The sequence below is a fragment of the Geotrypetes seraphini genome, chromosome 10 (genome assembly GCF_902459505.1).
Source record: "Geotrypetes seraphini chromosome 10, aGeoSer1.1, whole genome shotgun sequence".
Classification (NCBI taxonomy): domain Eukaryota; kingdom Metazoa; phylum Chordata; class Amphibia; order Gymnophiona; family Dermophiidae; genus Geotrypetes; species Geotrypetes seraphini.
In genome coordinates this window covers 98190914-98210451 of record NC_047093.1, presented here as the reverse complement: position 1 = coordinate 98210451, position 19538 = coordinate 98190914, and the positions used below count along the sequence as shown (strand labels likewise).

The 19538-nt window shown below is 46.1% G+C and overlaps 1 protein-coding gene across 1 annotated transcript in view; it reads right to left on the bottom strand.

Annotated features, from left to right (window-relative positions):
• Window positions 1-19538, bottom strand: part of EDF1 (endothelial differentiation related factor 1) — an 88546-nt gene that overhangs the window by 15389 nt on the left and 53619 nt on the right. Inside the window, exon 3 of the mRNA XM_033961300.1 lies at window positions 6372-6532. Within this exon, the coding sequence (XP_033817191.1) occupies window positions 6372-6532 (161 nt within the window). The remainder of the gene's footprint in view (window positions 1-6371; window positions 6533-19538) is intronic.

Sequence of the window (19538 nt, the reverse complement as noted above, 5' to 3'; positions counted from 1 at the left end):
GTAGAAGGGAGTACCAAGGTTATCTCGGCCACCGAGGAGCAATCAGAATCATGGTGGCATGATCGTTCTTCAACTTGACCAGAGTCTTGAGAATGAGAGGGAATGCGTAGAGGAAGAGATTCGTCCATTCCAGAAGAAAAGCATCTGCCTCGAGGCAATGAGGAGAGTATATCCTGGAGCAGAACTGAGGCAGTTTGTAGTTGTGGGGAACTGCAAAGAGGTCTATCTGAGGCGTTCCCCACTGTGAAAAATTGTGATGAAGAGGCGAAGAATGGAGTGTCCATTTGTGAGATTGCAGTAGATGACTCAAGTTGTCCGCCAAGCAATTCTTTGCCCCTTGAATATAGACAGCTTTGAGGAAGGTGTTGTGGCAGATTGCCCAGTCCCAAACCTCCAGAGCTTCTTGACAAAGAGAGGCAGACCCTGTCCCTCCCTGTTTGTTGACATAATACATGGTGACTTGGTTGCCCGTCCGAATGAGGACTACTTTGCCGTGAAGCAGATGTTGAAAAGCATGGAGAGCTTTGAGGATCACTGATGATCCGTACTTGTCCAGAGGCCTTGAGTACGGAGACCATCGAGATGAGTGCCCCAAGCGTAGGTTGAAGAGTCTGTCGTGTTGACCTTCTGATGAGGGGGCGTTTGAAAAAGCAAACCTCTGGAAAGATTGGAAGAGAGCATCCACCAACAGAGAGACTGCTTCAAAGAAGGAGTGACTGATGTGTCGAGAAAGAGGATCGCAAACCTGCGTCGAGATGCCAGGGTCCACTGAGGAATTCTGAGGTGAAGTCTGGCAAAAGGAGTCGCGTGTACTGTGGAGGCCATGTGACCTAGGAGTACCATCATATGTCTCGCTGAGATGGAAGATCAGGAAGACACTGTATGACAGAGTTGAAGTAGAGCTTTCAGACTTTGCTGTGGAAGGAATGCTCTGAGTTGGACAGTGTCCAGAACAGCTCCAATGAATTGTAGAGTCTGTGAGGGTTGAAGCTGAGATTTGGGAAAATTGATCTCGAATCCCAAATTTTGTAGGAACCAGGTAGTCTGTTGGGTCGCTACAATAACCCCTTGAGACGTGGAATCCTTGATGAGCCAGTCGTCGAGGTATTGGGGAAACACCTGAAGACCACAATTCCTTAGAGCTGCTGCTACCACTACCAGGCACTTGGTGAACACTCTGGGAGACGAGGTGAGGCCAGGCCAGGCCAGGCTGTATTGATAATGCAGATTCCCCACCCGAAATCTGAGGTACTGACGGGAGGCCAGATGAATGGGGATATGAGTGTAGTAGGCCTCCTTGAGATCCAGAGAGCATAACCAGTCATTCTGCTCGAGAAGGGGATGAAGGGATGCCAGGGACAACATTAAAAACTTTTCTTTGACTAGAAATTTGTTGAGAGCCCTGAGATCCCAAATGGGTCACAGATCGCCCGTCTTCTTCGGAACAAGGAAGTAGCAGGAGTAAAACCCCCATGTTTTATTGCTCCAAGGGAACTGGTTCGATGGCATGGAGACGAAGCAGAGCTTGAGCTTCCCGAAGAAACATAGAAAATGACGGCAGAAAAGGGCTATAGCCCATCAAGTCTGCCCACCTAGTGACCCACCCTCAGACTTTATCCCGCTAGAGATCCCACATGCATATCCCATTTCTTTTTAAAATCTAGCATGCTGCTGGCGTTGATCACCTGCAGTGGAAGTCCATTCCAATGATTGACCACCCTTTCGGTGAAGAAATACTTCCTGGCGTTGCCATGAAATTGCCCGCCTTTGATTTTCAGCGGATGACCTCTTGTGGTTGAAGGTCCTTTAAGAAAGAAGATACCGTCTTCCACCTCGATACGGTCCGTGATATATTTAAATGTCTCAATCATGTCTCCCCTCTCTCTATGTTCATCGAGCGAGTATAGCTGCAATTTATGCAGTCTTTCCTCATATGGGAGGTTCTTGAGTCCCGAGACCATCCTGGTGGCCATTCGTTGAAGAAGGGCGGTATGGGATGGATTGGAAGGATACTCTCTTGGAGGAAGCTCTGGTGGAACCCGAGTGAAATGAAGAGAGTATCCTTCTCTGAGGATGGTAAGCACCCAGAGGTCGGAGGTAATTGACGTCCATCGGTCGTAAAAATGATGGAGATGACCTCCTATAGGGGGAAAATGAGACAGAGTCAGAACGGTGGAGGTTAAGCTCTGTTGTAAACAGTTAAAGGCTGAGGTGCAGCAGAAGGTTAAGGTTTTTGCTGCTTCTGAGGTTGCTGTTTCTTAAGAGGAGGGCGAGTGTAAGGAGCCGACTTTGGAGTATAACGCCATTGATAGATAAGAACAGGGCGTGCAGGCTTGGCAGGAGCTGGCTTTGGCTTAGGTCTGACAATTGAAGCAAAAGATTTTTCATGGTCAGACAATTTCTTGGTGGCTGCCTCGATAGATTCATCATAGAGGTCATTGCCCTCACAAGGAATAATAGCTAATCAGTCTTGAAGATTAGGGTCCATGTCAATGGTACGAAGCCAGGCAAGACGACGCATAGCCACAGAGCAAGCAGCTGCTTGAGCAGACAACTCGAATGCATCGTAAGATGACTGGAGGAGATGCAACCGGAGTTGAGACAAAGAAGCAATAACCTCTTGAAATTCAAAGTGCATTTGAGTATCCAGATAATGCAAGAACTTCGGCAATAAAGAAATAAGAAATTCAAAATAAGTGATGAATTGAAAATTATAATTGAGGACTTTTAGAGGACATCATAGCATTTTGATAGATGTGACGTCCGAATTTGTCCATAGTTTTCCCTTCCCTTCCAGGAGGAATGGTGGCATAAACCTTGGAAAGATGGGACCTCTTTAAGGAGGACTCGACAAGGAGGGATTGATGAGATAACTGAGTTGTCAAATTCTTTGCGATGCAGTTTTATACCTAGAGTCCAATTTGCCTGGAACAGCTGGTATGGAAAAAGGTGTTTCCATGCATCGACCAAATGTCTGATTCAAAAGCTTATGAAGTGGAAGCTTAAGAGGCTCTGCCAGAAGTTGAGGAAGATGCATGACTTCTAGATACTCCTTAGCGTATTTTGAGCCAGTATCTAATTGAAGATCCAATCCACAGCCATCTGACAAAGGGAAGACGAGAAAGATAGCTGATCTGCCAATGCTTTGCCTTGAGAAGGACTCGAGGACGTTGAGGCAGCCTGAGTCGAAGATGAAGCTTCAACAGGGATAAAAAGCATCAAAGGAACCTGGTGACTTCACGATTTTATTTAATATCTATAACAATGACCTAGAAGAAGGAACATCCAGTGAGATCATCAAGTTTGCAGATGACACAAAGCTATGCCGGGCAATCAGATCGCAAAAGGATAGCGAGGAACTCCAGAGTGATATATGTCAGTTAGAGAAATGGGCGGAGAAATGGCAGATGAAGTTTAATGTGGAGAAATGCAAAGTAATGCATTTAGGCAGAAAGAATAAGGAACACGAGTATTGAATGTCAGGTGCAACTCTGGGTAAGAGCGAACAAGAAAAGGACCTGGGTGTACTGATAGATAGGACCCTGAAACCATCAGCACAATGTGAGGCGGCGGCAAAGAAAGCAAATAGAGTGTTGGGCATGATAAAGAAGGGAATCACGAGTAGATCAGAGAGGGTCATAATGCCGCTTTATAGAGCAATGGTCAGACCCCACTTGGAATACTGCATCCAACATTGGTCTCCCAACCTAAAGAAGTCGTGTGCGGATCGCCGGACTAGATGGACCGAAGGTCTGATCCGGAGATGGCGCTTCTTATGTTTGGCATCGGAGACCTCTAACGAGGAGTCGGTGGTCTGGTCGAGGTTGGAGTAGATAGAGGCTTAGATGAAGATGGTCTGTCTTGAGAAGAAGAACTATGCCTGAAAGGATGCCTCGATGAAGGCCTCGAACGTCAGTGAGAACTGTGTCTGGAACCAGATCTCGAGGATCGGAGAGACTTCGCCTCGGATGAATAGGACTAGAGGCTGTAGATCGAAACTCCAGAGGCTTGGTGGAGGAACCTCGATACACTCCCAAAGACTCTGCTCCTCGTATAGAGTGTGAGAATTCCCATCGAGGCACTCACAAAGAATCTGCTTCACGTGCTTGGATGCCAGACCAGACACTCACAGAGACTCTACTCCCTGCAAAGAGTGTATAAGTTCAGACTGGGGCAAAGGAAGCGGCTCGACCTCGCGGGAGTCTGCTGAATGCCCAGGCTGGATAAGAGGAAGCAGTTTGGGTCCCATGTTAGTAAGGAACTGAATAAACTGCTTCTCTAACATGGTCTGGAAAGAAGCCGGCAAGGATGGATCTGCGTCTGAAACTGGACCACCTGCTTTGGCTGGAGGTTCCTTCGAGGTAGTGCGAGTGTGCTTCGACATGAGAGTCTTAGACACTTTAATCACCACCGGTGGAACCGACTGCTGAGCTATCTGACCTGAGGAAACAGGGGAAGATACAGCAGATGACTTTGAAGAAAGAGCTGCTGCAAACAACGAAGGTCTGATGAGGTTCGAGGTGGAAGCAGTAGGTGCAGGAGGGGCCTTGGTAGGAGTCGAGGCCGAGGACGCTTTCAAAAGAGAGGGATCAGTAGAAGACTCCATCTCAAAGAGCTTATCCACCAAAATACGACACTTAAAAGCACGAGGCTGAAGTGTTTGGCCCAAGGCACTTGAGGCAGCGTCCGTGAGGGTCCGTAAGAGAGATTGTGCGCCGACACTTGCTACACTTCTTGGAGCCCGTGGCAGGCTGGGACATAGAAGGAAAAATAGCTGCCGCAAGATTGAAGCCCTCGGGCTATGGCCGAGCGGCCTGTCCCAAAATATGGACGGAAGAAATTATTTTTTTTTACTAAAATGAAAAGAAATAAAATAAAAACAGCAATTAGTGAAGAAAAAAAAAATACAAACCGCGGTTCAGAGAAGGCACAAAGGAACGAAGTTAAACGCAGAGAGTCAAAGACTGACTTCTCGGCTCCGCGGAAAACTGAGAACTGAGTTCCTGCGCTGGGCGGGAAGGCACTCGCACATGTGCAGTGCGGGCAACTCGAAACTTCTAGTTTCTTCAAGCAAGTCTGCTTGTGAGGCGTCCGCATCCGGGCTCCGTCGATGACATCGCCCATATGTGAGAATGCCTGCCTGCTTGTCCTGGGATAAAGGACTTTCTGCCTCAGAAACAGCTCCAAATGCACAGGAATGAAGATCTTTGGACTGCCAGCAGGCCAGAGACAGACTACAATTTCTGCCCCCATGGATCCTCTGCCATGCGGTCAGGGATGAGAAAGGCAGCCTGCACCTTGAAACCTGGGTAGGTTTCTGTCCTGACACACACAGCCTGTGCTAGAAACCTGCGACAGTCATCGGCCAGCAGACTTCCACGAGAAAGGACCCTGGGCACTTTAAGAGGGTGGCACACAGCAGGCTGGCTCCACAGAACTGTGTCCTTTTCTCTGACAGGGGACCACCGGGAAGGGGTCTCAAGGCATTGAAGCCACCAAAAAACAAACTTTAAGCAAAAAAAAAAAAAATAAAAAAAAGAAACAGAAGCAGAGCAACAGCAAAAGACTTCTGCTCGGACTGCTTGCAGACACTGAAACTAAGGTTATTTGATGACTCTTAGGCTAAGGGGGTGTTTGGAAAAGATGTAGATTTCTGCAACACCCGGAGTACAGGTTGGGATTGAACAACTAGCATATAGAATCCAGAAGGGTCATAAAAGAAATAACTTTAGGGCCGACTGACCTACCCCTGCCTCCTTGACCTCTACTGTACTTACTTTTTAAAGCATGGTGGTCTAGCAGTGAAACAGGGCAGGAATGATCTTCCTATGCTCCTGCCCCGTGCAGAGCCGGCAACAAAAATGGCTGCCATGAGTTCCCACAAGACCACAGGAACTCATGGCAGCCATTTTTGTTCCCAGTTCTGCACAGGGCAGGAGCAAAGGAAGATCCTATGCTCCTGCCCTGCTTCACTGTTAGACCACCAGGTTTTAAAAAGTAAGTGGAGAGGGGTCTGTGAAGCAGGGGTGGGTTACCCAGATGAAAACCGCAAATAACCAAGTTGCGAGTTCCAAACTACTGAATATGGAGGGGGGGATGTGTATTATAGACTGTCTGTTAACTGTGCTATGAAACATTTCTAGAACTCCCTCCCCGCTGAGATTAAAACCAGAATTCCAGCTGCAATGTTCCAGTCTTATTTATTCTGAGCTATAAACACATAGGATCAGTTAGTCAAATTCACTGTTATGCCTATGGTCATAACAGGTCACTCAACTAGAAAAGTAATTGAGAGTTTCAGACATGTCATCCATATTTGTTACAACAAAACCCATCTACGTAAAGCACATGACTCATCATTCATGACTTACTGTGGCCAAATCCTTTTGAGTCATCCCTTTGCTCTGCCGGCCCTGCTGGATGACTTTGCCCACTTCCAGAGACACCCTGTCATGGTGCAGCTCCTCTGTTTCTCGATCTAGCTTAGCTGTGTTCTTAGTGACCGTATGCTGCTTGTTCTGACCCGCAGACCCTGAAAATTCAACATAATAGTAAAGAATACATTTAACACAACTAGAAACAAAGAGAAGCTATGGGCAGTCTGAGCCAAGTGTCCTGAATGAAAGTCTGTTTCCAGCTAGAGTGGGAAAGCAGGTTGGGGAAGGAAGGGAGACAGCCACAGAAAGAAATTGGGCCGTCTACTTTGAAGAGAGTGTTAAGACCTGGTCCCACCTCCTCCCTGCCACTTTCTTCCTCTCTATTACGGAGCTTCCTAAACTTGTTCACATCCCCATAAGATTTTTTTGAACAAACTATGAATATGCATGAGAAAACTGCATCCACTGATTATCAAGCATGTGTATTCATTGAAGCTATCCTGAAAATCAGACTTGTAAACTTGTTTAGGGTGACCCCAAACATTTACAATTTGCATTACCAGCAGCAGTCCCACCCCCTAATAATGATTTAAAACTCTGCCATCCAGCTGCAAAGTAAACTCCTCTTCTTCCAATAAGCTGCACGACACAGTAGCAATAAGCCAGCAGTATTTTGCTGGCAAAATCTAGTTGGTAAGACAGGGCAAGGAAGAAAAGGCAGAAGAGAATATGGAGCAAGAAGGTGTGTACAAAAATAAGGAACTGTACTGAATAAGGTAATGACTGAGAAGTGACCAAAGACATGCCAAAAGAATTTCCCCCCAAGATGGGATAATCCTGTTTGAAAGAATTTAAGATTGTAGCTATGTCACACTTAAAACTTTCCTCCTCTTCTACAAAATCGCGCTAGCGTTTTTTAGCACGGGGAGCTGCGTTGAATGGCCCGCCCTGCTCCCGACGCTCACTCAGCTCCTATGAGCGTCAGGAACAGCATGGGCCATTTAGCACGGCTCCCCTGTGCTAAAAACCGCTAGTGCGGTTTCGTAGAAGAGGGGTTAGGTTCAGAAAATTTGACCAGGTGACCCCATTACTGATCAAAGCCCATTGGTTACCTGTGGTACACCAAATAACTTACAAAATCTTATTATTAACTTTCAAAACCCGAACCTTTGGTCAACCAGAATTCATCAACAAAATGCTGATACCTTATGTTCCGCAAAGAACTCTCTGTTTTGTTTCACAAACCTGCTTTGTATACCCTCCTTAAGACACATCAACACCATGTGTAATAATAACTTTTCAGTTACTGCTCCTTCGCTTTGGAACTCTGCCCCAGCCCACTTGAGAGGAAACTACTCTTAATCACTTTAAATCAAAGTTGAAAACCTCTTTCAAGATGCCTTCGGGCCATAACCGTCCTCTTAAGGACATTTTTCTCCCTTCAATTCTTTCAGCTTACAATTTACAGTTTTTCCCTCCCTCTCGTAACTTCCCTTCTTTCTATACTTTAATACATTGTAGTTCTCCCCCTGTTCCTTTTGTTTCACGTATGTTTCCCTTCCTTGTTGTTTGTCTCTGTATTAATTTGTATAAAATAATGATTGTTTAAGTCTTTTGTTATATTATACCCTTTTGTTATTTTTAATATTTATTAGCTGTACACCGCCTTGAAACCTGATTTGGCAGTATAACAAACTTAATAAACTTGAAACTTCAGGTTGTTGTTTTGACCTCCAGTTTAAAAGTCAGAGGATATGAATTCCACTAGTTAGGTGCCCTTGACTCATGTTGATGAATTACAGACCTAAAAAAAAAAAAAAAGATTGGTTTTGTGCTAGTCCAGTAAAGTTCTCCAGGATCATCCCCATGGCTGTTGCCAATAATGTCCAACTATATGATTGCAGGTCGCCCTCTTCGCCTGGTTCCTTCGATCTTCCCAATGTCCTTCTCCAATGATCTCTCTCTTCTGACAATGTGATCAAAATAAGACAAGTCGTAACTTCATTATTTGGGCTTCGAGCAACATAGCTAGTTTGATCTCTTCCAGAATTGATTTGTTAGTTCTTCTGGTGGTCCACAGCACGCATAAAATCCTTCTCCAGCACCAAGCTCAAATGAGTCAATCATACATAGTAACATAGTAAATGATGGCAGATAAAGACCCGAATGGTCCATCCAGTCTGCCTTCTTTCTGTTTTGCTTCCATTGTGTCCAGCTTTCGCATCCGTAATTGACTACTGAGAAAATGAGTGAGTGGACAAGACTGACCTTCCTTTAGAGCGTTATTTCCTTGCCTTTGAAATCTTAGTTGAGAGCCTTCATTGAAGAGCGATCCAGTGCTATTCTGCAAAGCATTTCTTCCCTGCTAGTTGCTTCTTTGTTTATGAAAGAGCCCAGGAGATAGAAGTTGTAAAGAATTTCAATCGCCTTCAAGTTCAAAATCTTCCATCATTTTCCGTGTTCATGACCTTCATTTTATGTTCAGTTCTAATCCCATGTTATGACTTTCGGCTTTGACTTTTCTCAGTAGATACAGCATGTCTACTTTGCTGCTGGTGATGAGCGTTATCTGCATTGCGCATGTTGTTTATATTTCGGCCACCAACTTTGAAACCAACGCTTTCTTCTTTCAAGTTTGCCACTCCAACTAATTACAGACCCGTTACTAGTAAAGCCTGACTTTCTAAACTGTTGATTATCTCAACTTTTCATCTATATTGATTTCTATGATTGTTTATACCTGTCATAATTCATGTATAACCATTTACATAGTAAATGGTTGCTCTTATTTGCTCAGCTTCAGTCACTAATATCTTAATTCAAACTCAGCCATCATTTTTATTATAATTTGATGTTTCTGCTGCTTTTTGAAACCATAGAACTTCTGCCTGATGTTAAGTAAGATTGGTTTAAAAAAGTTTAGTTAAAAAAATTACAATGCAAACAAAATGGTACTTTACCTGTGGTGTCTCTCGGGGGGTGGGGGGTTTATCTCAAATGAAAAATATGCTACTTCCCCTTTATTTATCCAGTGACCTCATAAATATTGAGCAGTAAAATTGAATGTATGAAAATTTTCTTTAACAGTTGCAGATATTTTGTACCATATCTGTTTCGAAAACTTTCATCAGACAAAGTTAAGATCTTTGAAGAATGGATTTAAATACATGTCAAACTTAAATAAGCAGAAAATAAAGTTTTAAGATTAAGCTGCTTCTGACCCTTTATTGATGGGAGTCACTTGAGGTATAGTATTTAAAAAAAAAAAAAAAATAGGAAAAAAAACCCCACACACAAGAATTGAAATCTAGTATTGTGCCTAGAACTTATCAATGGAACCACAAATCAACCAGTCAGGTTTTTCAGGATATCAACAATGAATAGGCATGAGCTCCTGGAAGTAGCCGTGTTCTCCCTAGAGCCTTTTAGCCGGGCGCTTCGAACGGCTAATTTAGATGACCGCCCGGCAAATCCTGCTACTGCCGCTGCTGCTCAAACATTAAAAAAACAAAAAACAAAATCCTCTCACCGGTTTGGGGAATTCTCTGGACTGACTCGGCACAGCCTGAAGTCGTCAGAAGTTCAACATTTGACTCCTGCCTCAGCCTGACTTTTTAATACTGCAGAGCGGCGCACAGATGGTGTACTGTGGCTTCGATCTCACAGCTGACTCCTTATACGTGGGTGATTTCAGCACGCAGGCCACCACACCATTGAGCTCATTGCCGGGGCCACCGCACGCATCGGAGACCCCAGCGGACAGATAGGCTTACGTGAGCCACTTAAGCAACTTATGCATAATGTGCACGGGTTTGCAGTGTGTGTGCGCCAACGGGGAGCTTTTGTGTGGGGGAAAGGCACATGGCAGTCTGAGTATCCTGAACAACTCTGCCTGGTATGAGGAATGTAGAGCCGTGGAGTTTCTGGCCTCGGTGGGTCGCTATTTTCTCATGGGCATGCTGCTAAGCCGGTACAGTGTGCAGAGCCCCGAGGGCACGAGCCTACGGGGGGAGATAGGGAAGTGAGGAAGGAAGCTTACAACTTTCTGCTTTTACTTACTTCGGGCCTTTCTCGCTGCCGGGTCCTGCCTACTTTCAGTTTCCACAAAGGCAGGACCCGGCAGCGAGGAAGGCCTGAAGCAAGCAAGAGCAGTTAGTTGTAAGCTTCCCTCCTCACTTCTCTATCTCCTGCCTTAGCCTGTAGCGAATTGTGAATGCTGCACTGCAGGGGAGGGGGGGAGAAATTCTGCACTCAGTGCACTGTGGCCCATTGGAGGGGAGGAAGAGAAAGAGAAATGCTGCTGCCGGCACTGCAGGGGGGAAAGAAATGCTGGTACTGCGGGGGAGAGGGGAAGAAATGCTGCAGTGTGGCCAAGTGGAGGGGGGGAGAGAAATGCTGCTGCACCCAATTGGGGGGAGAGAAGGAAGGCGGGAGGGATGGAGAAGGAAGACCAGGGAAGGGAGAGGAGAGGAAAAAGAGATTCCATGGGAGGGAAAGGAAAGGAGATACCAGACCATGAAGGGGGGAGGGAGAGATATCAGGGCATATAGGGGGGGAGAAGAGACAGATGCCAGACCAGGGGGAAGGTTGGAAGGAGAGGAGAGAGATGTCAGGGCATGGGGGAGGGAAGGGAAACTAAGGAGACAAATGCCAGACTACAGGGAAAGGAAGGAAAGGAGGTGCCAGAGCAAAGAGAGAGATGCCAGGGCATGGGGGGAGGGAATGAGATAGAGATGCCAGACCATGGGGTGGAGTGGGAAGGAAGGAAAGGAGAAGAGATATGCCAGAGCATAGAGGAGGGGGTGGAGACAGAAAAATGGAGACGGGGTGAAGCTGAAATGAATCATTTACAAAGAAGAAAGGGCACAGGATATACAGTTTATTGAAGGATATAAAAAGAGGGAACATGCCGTAAGAAAGAGAGAGAGAGAGGGTGGACAGTAGATGGAAGGGGTGGGTAGAGAGAGGGCAGAGGCTGGGTGGAAGGGGCAAAGAGAGAGAGCAGATGTTGCATGGAAGGGATAAAGGACAAATGCTGTATAGAAAGAAGAGCTGGGTCTCCTGCCAAGCTGCGAATTTCACAAAAGCATATAAAGTATGGAAGAGCTCCATGAAGGTATCAGGGGTATAAGATTCCACAAGTCCCGAAGAAAATTTAAGGGGCCCGAAGAGACGGAGGAACGAATCACACCTATACCACACAGAAAGGGAACTCTGGGAAGCCAGTACGGGAGTTGGTTCTGCTCTGTAGCCCCACCCGTTTCTTGATTGTTCTAGTTTTTGATCGTGCATCATGTACCCTCTGTGCCAGTATAATGCTCTATGCTGGTGTGGCTGCTTGTTTTGTAATGTTTTTTATATTATTCCCACACTCGAGGAACACAGAGAGAGGGGAGACATGATCGAGACGTTCAAATACCTCATAGGCCGTATAGAGGTGGAGGAGGATATCTTCTTTTTCAAAGGTCCCACGGCAACAAGAGGGCATCCATGGAAAATTAGGGGCGGGAAATTGCATAGCGACACCAGGAAGTACTTCTTCACCGAGAGGGTGGTTGATCGATGGAATAGTCTTCCATTACAGGTAATTGAGGCCAGCAGCGTGCCTGATTTTAAGACTAAATGGGATCGACACGTGGGATCTCTTCACAGAGAAAGGTAAGGGAGGGTCATTGGTGTGGGCAGACTAGATGGGCCGTGGCCCTTATCTGACATCACTTTCTATGTTTCTAATCTCCAAGCTTTGCAGCCAAAGGCAATATCCTCAAGCTGCCACTGCTTTCAAGCATGCATGAAAGCCAAGGTGGGGGGGGGGGGGGTGGGCGGGAGGAGGGAAGGCAGCAGCTCTGCAATATTACTGCCAGCTGCAGAACTTAGGAAATTGGAGGGGGAGGAGGTGGCCGTCAGCTGGTGAGGCTTGAGGATCCCTACTAGCTACACCAGGGGAGATGTTCATTTTGGGGGAGCCTAAGCTCAAAGTGGAAGGCCCAAAAAAGCAGGAATATTTACCCTGACTGAACGATCCTCCACGTGTGTCGATGACAGCTGATGCAGCATCCCCGCTCTGATGAGGCTCACCTCTGAAGAGGCTCACCGTAGCTGTAATAGAAGTGAATGGGAAGACCAGGAGTGCACATCCCTGCTCATCAGAGTGGGGATGCGGAAGCCTGTGGCTGCTTCCACTGTCAGCGGTGTATGTGGAGGATCACTCAGTCAGGGTAAGTATTACTGCTTTTTTTGGGTTCCTCTCCACAGTGTCCCTTTAATGAATGTTTATTGTTAGATACGTACATCTTCTATATTAGTGATTGCAAATTTGGGACCTGCTCAGCCTTTTTTTTGCTCATCAGCTAGTGTTAGTATTTGTGCGGCCCCAGAAAATTGGTTTTCGTCCAGTGCGGCCCAGGGAAGCCAAAAGGTTGGGTGTTCCCTCTAAGCGGGCGGGTGTTGTGAGCAAACTTTTTTCACTGTGAGCTAAAAATATCGGGCGCCAGCAAGTTATGAGCCAAATAAATATGTTGCTTTCTACCACAGAACTTCCTTACGTTTGTATGGAATCTATCCCCTTTCAACTTTAGAGAGTGCCCTCTCGTTCTCCCTGCCTTAGCTACTAAGTCTATTCCCTTCAGTACCTTGAATGTTTCTATCATGTCCCCTCTCAATCTCCTCTGCTCAAGGGAGAAGAGGCCCAGTTTCTCTAATCTTTCGCTGTACGGCAACTCCTCCAGCCCCTTAACCATTTTAGTTGCTCTTCTCTGGATCCTTTCGAGTAGTACCGTGTCCTTAAGTACCAGTGCTGGACGCAGTACTCCAGGTGAGGGCGTACCATGGCCCGGTACAGCAGCATGATAACCTTCTCTGTCTCTTCAGTCCAGCATCTGCCCCTTCCATTCACTGTCTGTCTTTCCCTGCCATCTCTCCTCCTGCCCCCCCCCCCACCCCCCAATTTGGTCTAGCATCCATCATCTTCCTTCTGTTCCCCTCATGGTCTGGCATCTCTATCCTTCCCTCCCCCCTGTGGTTTTTAGCATATCTCTCTTCTCATTTCCTCCACTCAGATCTGATCATTCTCTGCTCTCTCTTCCCTTTTCTTCTCTGGTCTTCCTTCTCTATTTTCTGCCTCCATCTAAATTAAATTCTTTCTTACTATTTAGTCCCGTTTCCCTCTTTTCACTGTGTCTACACACAGCTTGTCACCCCTTTCCCTCACCCCTCCATTATCTTACTATTTTCTTCCCCCTTTATTTATCTCCTCCTTCCATCCAGTATGTGTTCTTTCCCCACTTCCATTCAGCATCTGCTCTCCCTTCTCAACTGACATCCATCTGCCTTCTGCTCTCTCTCCCTTCTTCTCACTTCCATCATCTGTCCCCTTCTCTCTCTCTCTCATCTCCTCCATTCCATCATCTGCCCCTTCTCCCTCTCTCTCCCCCCCCCCCCCAACTTCCATCATCTGCCCCCCTTCCCCTCACCTTTGTGGGTCACTTTCTTTCCCCTGAGGGTGGCTCATGTCACAGGGGAAGCTTTGGCCGAGCAGAACCGCTTGATTGACAGTGGAACTTACTTGATTGATGTCGATGCTGGGGCCCGTTGCCGTTTGAAGGAAAAAAAAAAAAGGTGGAAAAAAGGAACCTGTAAAGGCGAGAGGAAGGGAAACCTCCAGGACAGCTGCTTTTTGCCCTCCTTCAGCGGCCCAAGAGTTCAGACCAGCAGCGGCAGCTCTGTATGCTTTTAACTTCGGCACAGAGCTGCCCCTAATCAATAGTTTAGCGCGGTTTCATGAGGCAGCCTCGGGGCCTTTGATAGCCGGCCCGCTTCGATGATGCGATGTGGGCCGGCCTAGCAAAGGCCCCGAGGCTGCCTTATGAAACCGCGCTAAACTATTGATTAGGGGCAGCTCTGTGCCGAAGTTAAAAGCATACACAGCTGCCGCTGCTGGTCTGGAGGTGCGGAGACAAGGCAGGAGGCAAACGCGGTGGAAGGCAGGAGTCCCGGCGAAGGCAGGAGTCCCGGCACAGCGACTGCAACAGGAAGTTGCAAGTCAGCTGACGCCGGCCTTTCGTTGCGGCGGGGACCGAATCCTTCGCGGACCGGCAAGATTTTGTTTGCGGACCGGCGGTTGAAGAACTGTGCTCTACACTGTGTGCGCTGTGACGAGAAACTTGTGCGCTGCGAGGTAATATTTTGTGCGTCAGCGCACCCCAGCGCAGCTTAGCGGGAACACTGTTAATGGACACCCCTTCCCTACTCCTTCACCATGAGCGAGGGGTAATTTGCATAGCACCACTAAATTTCCCCATCTTACCCCACCCAGTTACTTTTTTGTGCTACCTGGCTGGAAAAAATTTCTGGGGAGAACACTGAAGTAGTATAGACAAATTTATCTCATGCCTATTCTCTGTGGTTTGTCCTATAAAATCTGTTTGGTTAGGTGTGTCCCGAAGACTGGGTTGAAAAACCCTGGGTGAGATGGTTGAGATTTATTACGGTAGTTCTTTCTTCCACAAGAATCATTTTAGGTTGTAGACCGAAGTTTTAATACTTCAATTATACATGCATGATAGAACACAACCCTCAAAGCATGTGTACATGTGAACCATTGATAGCACATGAAAAACAAGTTATTTTTTTCTTCTTGTTCTGTTTGCCAACATAATTATAAACTGTGGGTATATTTAGCCTTCACTTAAAGTATTGATTGATATCCTTAATATTTAGGGGTTTCCACTAAACTGCATCAAAAACTACAAAATACTGTCAAGTTAAAATTTTAAATTCTCACAAAATTTGATATAGTTTTTCCATTGCTGATCCAGTTGCACGGGCTGCCCATTCAGGCACACAATCTTAAAAAAAAAAAAAATGATGAAAAATTAGGTCTTGCCTCAGAACACTTTTTAAACTCATTTATTAAAGGTAAAGGGGATGGAACTTGACATACCGCTTTTTCTGTATGGTTAGACAAATCAAAGCTGTTTACATATTTTTATTTATTCATTAATTCAATTCTCTATGCCATTCTCCCAGGGAAGCTCAGAACAATTTACATAAATTTATTCAGGTACTCAAGCATTTTTACCTGTCTGTCTCAGTGGGCTCACAATCTATCTAATGTACTTGGGGCAGGGGTAGGCAATTCCGGTCCTCGAGAGCCGGAGCAGGTCAGGTTTTCAGGATATCTACAATGAATATGTATGAGATGGATTTGCATGCACTGCCTCCTTGAGATACAAATCTATCTCATGCATATTTATTGTGGATATCCTGAAATCTGACCTGGCTCCGGCTCTCGAGGACCGGAATTGCCTACCCCTGACCTGGAGCAATGAGGGATTTAAGCAACTTGCCCAGGGTCACAAAGAGCAGCATGAGTTTGAACCCACAACCTCAGGGGACTGAGGCTGTAGATAACCACTGCACCACACTCTCCCCCCTGTATTTTAAACAGGTATTTGTTTTACACCTGGGGTAACGAAGTATTAAATGATTTGCCCAGAATCACAAGAAGCTGCAGAGGGAATTGAACTCACATCTTCAGAGTGCTATGCTACAGGTCAGGGGTAGGGAACTCCAGTCCTCGAGAGCCGTCTTCCAGTTGGGTTTTCAGGATTTCCCCAATGAATATGCATTGAAAGCAGTGCATGCAAATAGATCTCATAGAAACATAGAAAAAAGCGGCAGAAAAGGGCTATAGCCCACCAAGTCTGCCCATTCCAAGTATCCCCCCCCCTTAAATTTACTCCCTTAAAGATCCCACGTGAGTATCCCATTTTTTCTTAAAATCCGTCACTCTGCTGGCCGTTATCACCTGGAGTGGGAGTCTGTTCCAATGATCCACCACTCTTTCGGTGAAGAAGTACTTCCTGGAGTCGCCATGAAACTTCCCTCCCCTGATTTTCAGCGGGTGCCCTCTGGTGGTTGAGGGTCCTATGAGCCAGAAGATATCATCTTCTGACTCAATGCGTCCTTTGATGTACTTATACGTTTCAATCATATTTCCCCGTTCTCTTCTTTCCTCAAGTGAGTACAGCCGCAATTTCTTTAGTCTTTCTTCATACGCGAGATCCTTCAGCCCCATGACCATCCTGGTAGCCGTTCACTGAACCGACTCGATCCTCAGTACATCCTTTCGGTAGTGTGGTCTCCAAAACTGAACACAGTACTCCAAGTGAGGCCTCACCATGGCTCTGTACAACGGCATCATAACTTCAGGTCTCCTGCTGACGAAACTTCTGCGGATACACCCCATCATTTGTCTTGCCCTGGAGGAAGCCTTCTCCACTTGATTGGCAACCTTCATGTCCTCGCTAATGATCACCCCTAGATCGCGTTCCGCCGTGGTCCTGATCAAGGTTTCACCATTTAGTACATAAGTTCTACGCGGGTTTCTTTTGCCCAGGTGCATTACCTTGCATTTTTTTGCATTGAAGCCTAGCTGCCAAGTATTTGACCATTGTTCCAGTAGCAGTAGGTCGTGTGTCATATTATCAGGTAATAAGCATCTGCCTACTATGTTGCAAAGTTTGGCGTCGTTGGCGAACAGTGATACCCTTCCTCTAAGTCCTTGTGTCATATCTCTTATGAATAAGTTGAATAGAATCGGGCCCAGGACCGATCCCTGCAGCACTCCACTGATAACATCCGATGCTTCGGATGGGGTACCGTTCACTACCACCTTCTGAAGTCTACCGCTCAGCCAATCCCCAATCCATGCAGTTAGAGTGTTTCCTAATCCTATCGATTTCAGCTTGTTCAGTAATCTTCGATGAGGGACGCTATCAAATGCTTTACTGAAGTCCAAATATACCACGTCCAGTGACTCTCCGGCGTCCAGTTGTCTAGTAACCCAGTCAAAAAAGCTAATCAGATTAGATTGGCAGGATCTGCCCCGGGTGAACCCGTGTTGGTGTGGATCACGCAGTTTTTCTTCATCTAGGATTGTGTCAATATTCTGTTTGATCAGTGTTTCCATCAGTTTACACACTATAGACGTGAGACTCACTGGTCTGTAGTTTGCTGTATCTGTCCTGCAGCCCTTTTTGTGGAATGGGATTACGTTGGCGGTTTTCTAGTCCAAGGGGACCCTTCCTGTGCTTAGGGAAAGATTGAAAAGAACAGATAATGGTTCTGCCAGGACTTCCCTTAACTCCCTGAGCATTCTGGGGTGTAGGTTATCTGGTCCCATGGCTTTGTTTACTTTGAGTCTTGATAGTTCGTTGTAGACACTACTGGGCGTAAATTCGAAATTTTGAAACGGGTCTTTCCGGATATCTCCCGTCTGCAGCTGTGGACCAGCTCCCGGCGCTTCGCGGGTGAACACTGAACAGAAGTATTGGTTTAGTAATTCTGCCTTCTTAGAGTCTGATTCTGCAAAGTTACCGTCCGATTGCTTCAGGCGTACTATCCCATCTTTGTTGCATATTCATTGCATATTCATTGGGGAAATCCTGAAAACCCGACTGGAGTACAGCTCTCGAGGACCAAAGTTCCCTATCCCTGCTATAGGTGATTTACAGTATATTCCATTTTATTCCTTGTGGATTCAAAGCAGATTACATAAAGAGTAAGCAGATAGTTATTAGCTCAAGAGTTGATTTGAGCGGGTTTACCTTACTTGAATATAAATCGAGATTTTTGGGCCAATAAATGGTCCAAAATGGGAGTCTCGGTTTATATTTAAGTCTTCCCCCCTCTGCCGCCACCAACATAACATGTTCCTGCCTTGCTTTATAAAAACTGTGTGCAGCCGAGACCATTTTAACCCACCTAATTCCAATAGATCCAAAGTGCCTTTACAGTAAGGTCTACAGAAAATTGTTTAATAATAAACTCTAGACTTAAGAGATTAGGTTCTTACCTTGCTAATATCTTTTCTAGTAGATTTGTGTGTCATTCTGGACAAGCATGGCCACAAGCCCTGCAGAAGGAATCCACTCAGGAATTTTTTGTGTATCGTCAGACAGCTCTACTGCCACCTACAGTTAGTCCCCAAGCATGCCAGAGCCCTTCTGTAACAAGTGAAGTAGGGATATGGGAAACTCTCTCAACTTAACAAGTCTGTTCTGCTCTGAACAAATAACATATGAACCATGAACAATCAAAAGAAAAACAAACATGCCAACAGAAGTATTAAAGGAGCTTGAAGAACACTCCTAACTACGCTAGAGACAAGCTACTCTTCATGGCCCAAAGGGCTGACTGGTATGCAAGGTACAGCCTTGGAAAGAACATTCTTAATGAGACAGCAGGCAGGTGCAGAAATAAAGGATGGGGGTGGGTGGGGGTGTTTCAGAAAAACACACCTATCTACTAGAAAAAGATATCAGCAAGGTAAGAACCTAATCTCTTTTTCTAGTGCAATAGGTGTGTCATTCTGGACAAGCAGGACATACAAAAGCAGTAGTAACCCAAAAACATAGGGCGAGATAATTGCGCCAGCATGTAGCACTGAGGACCCAAAGGCAGAGTCCTCCCTTGCAGCCATGTCCATTTTATAAAACTTGGCAAAAAGGTATGTAGCGAGGACCCCATCACTGCCCTACAAATCTTCTCAAGGGAGACCATCCTAGTTTTGTCCCATGACAAAGCTACGCCTGCCGAATGCGCTTTACCCAAAACTGGGGACTGTTTCCCACAAAGTAATATATGCCAAAGCAATGGCCCTCAAGATCCACCTGGAAGTCATGGCCTTGGAAACTAGCACACATCGCCTTGCTAGATTGGTTAGCACAAAAAGATGGTTAGAGGTGACTTCCAGTGGAAGTCACTTGCTTGAAAGGCTGCATAACGGCTGGGCTCCCAAGCTGCCCTCCTTAGTAAGCAAACTTATACATCTTTGGAGGCCTTGAGAGCAGTTTTTTACATTCTTTTTTATTGCTACTTGTCCCGGAGGCCCTACAATTCCCATGATGGGGAAAGAAAGCATGGTTTGAATTGCAAGCCTTTGCTTACCTGCCTGCTTTGTCAGATGAGCAAAAATCTGGCAACATGGAAGATGAACCAGTCTGTGCCATGTCGGCTTCTCACATACTTTGCCAATTTTGAGACTGTAGAAGCCCTTTCCCAGTGAGCAGAGGTGATCTACAAGCATTAGTGACTGACCTCAAAATGGCGATCCTCAGTGTCAAAGCAGACATCCATGCAAATGTCAAGGACTTGCAC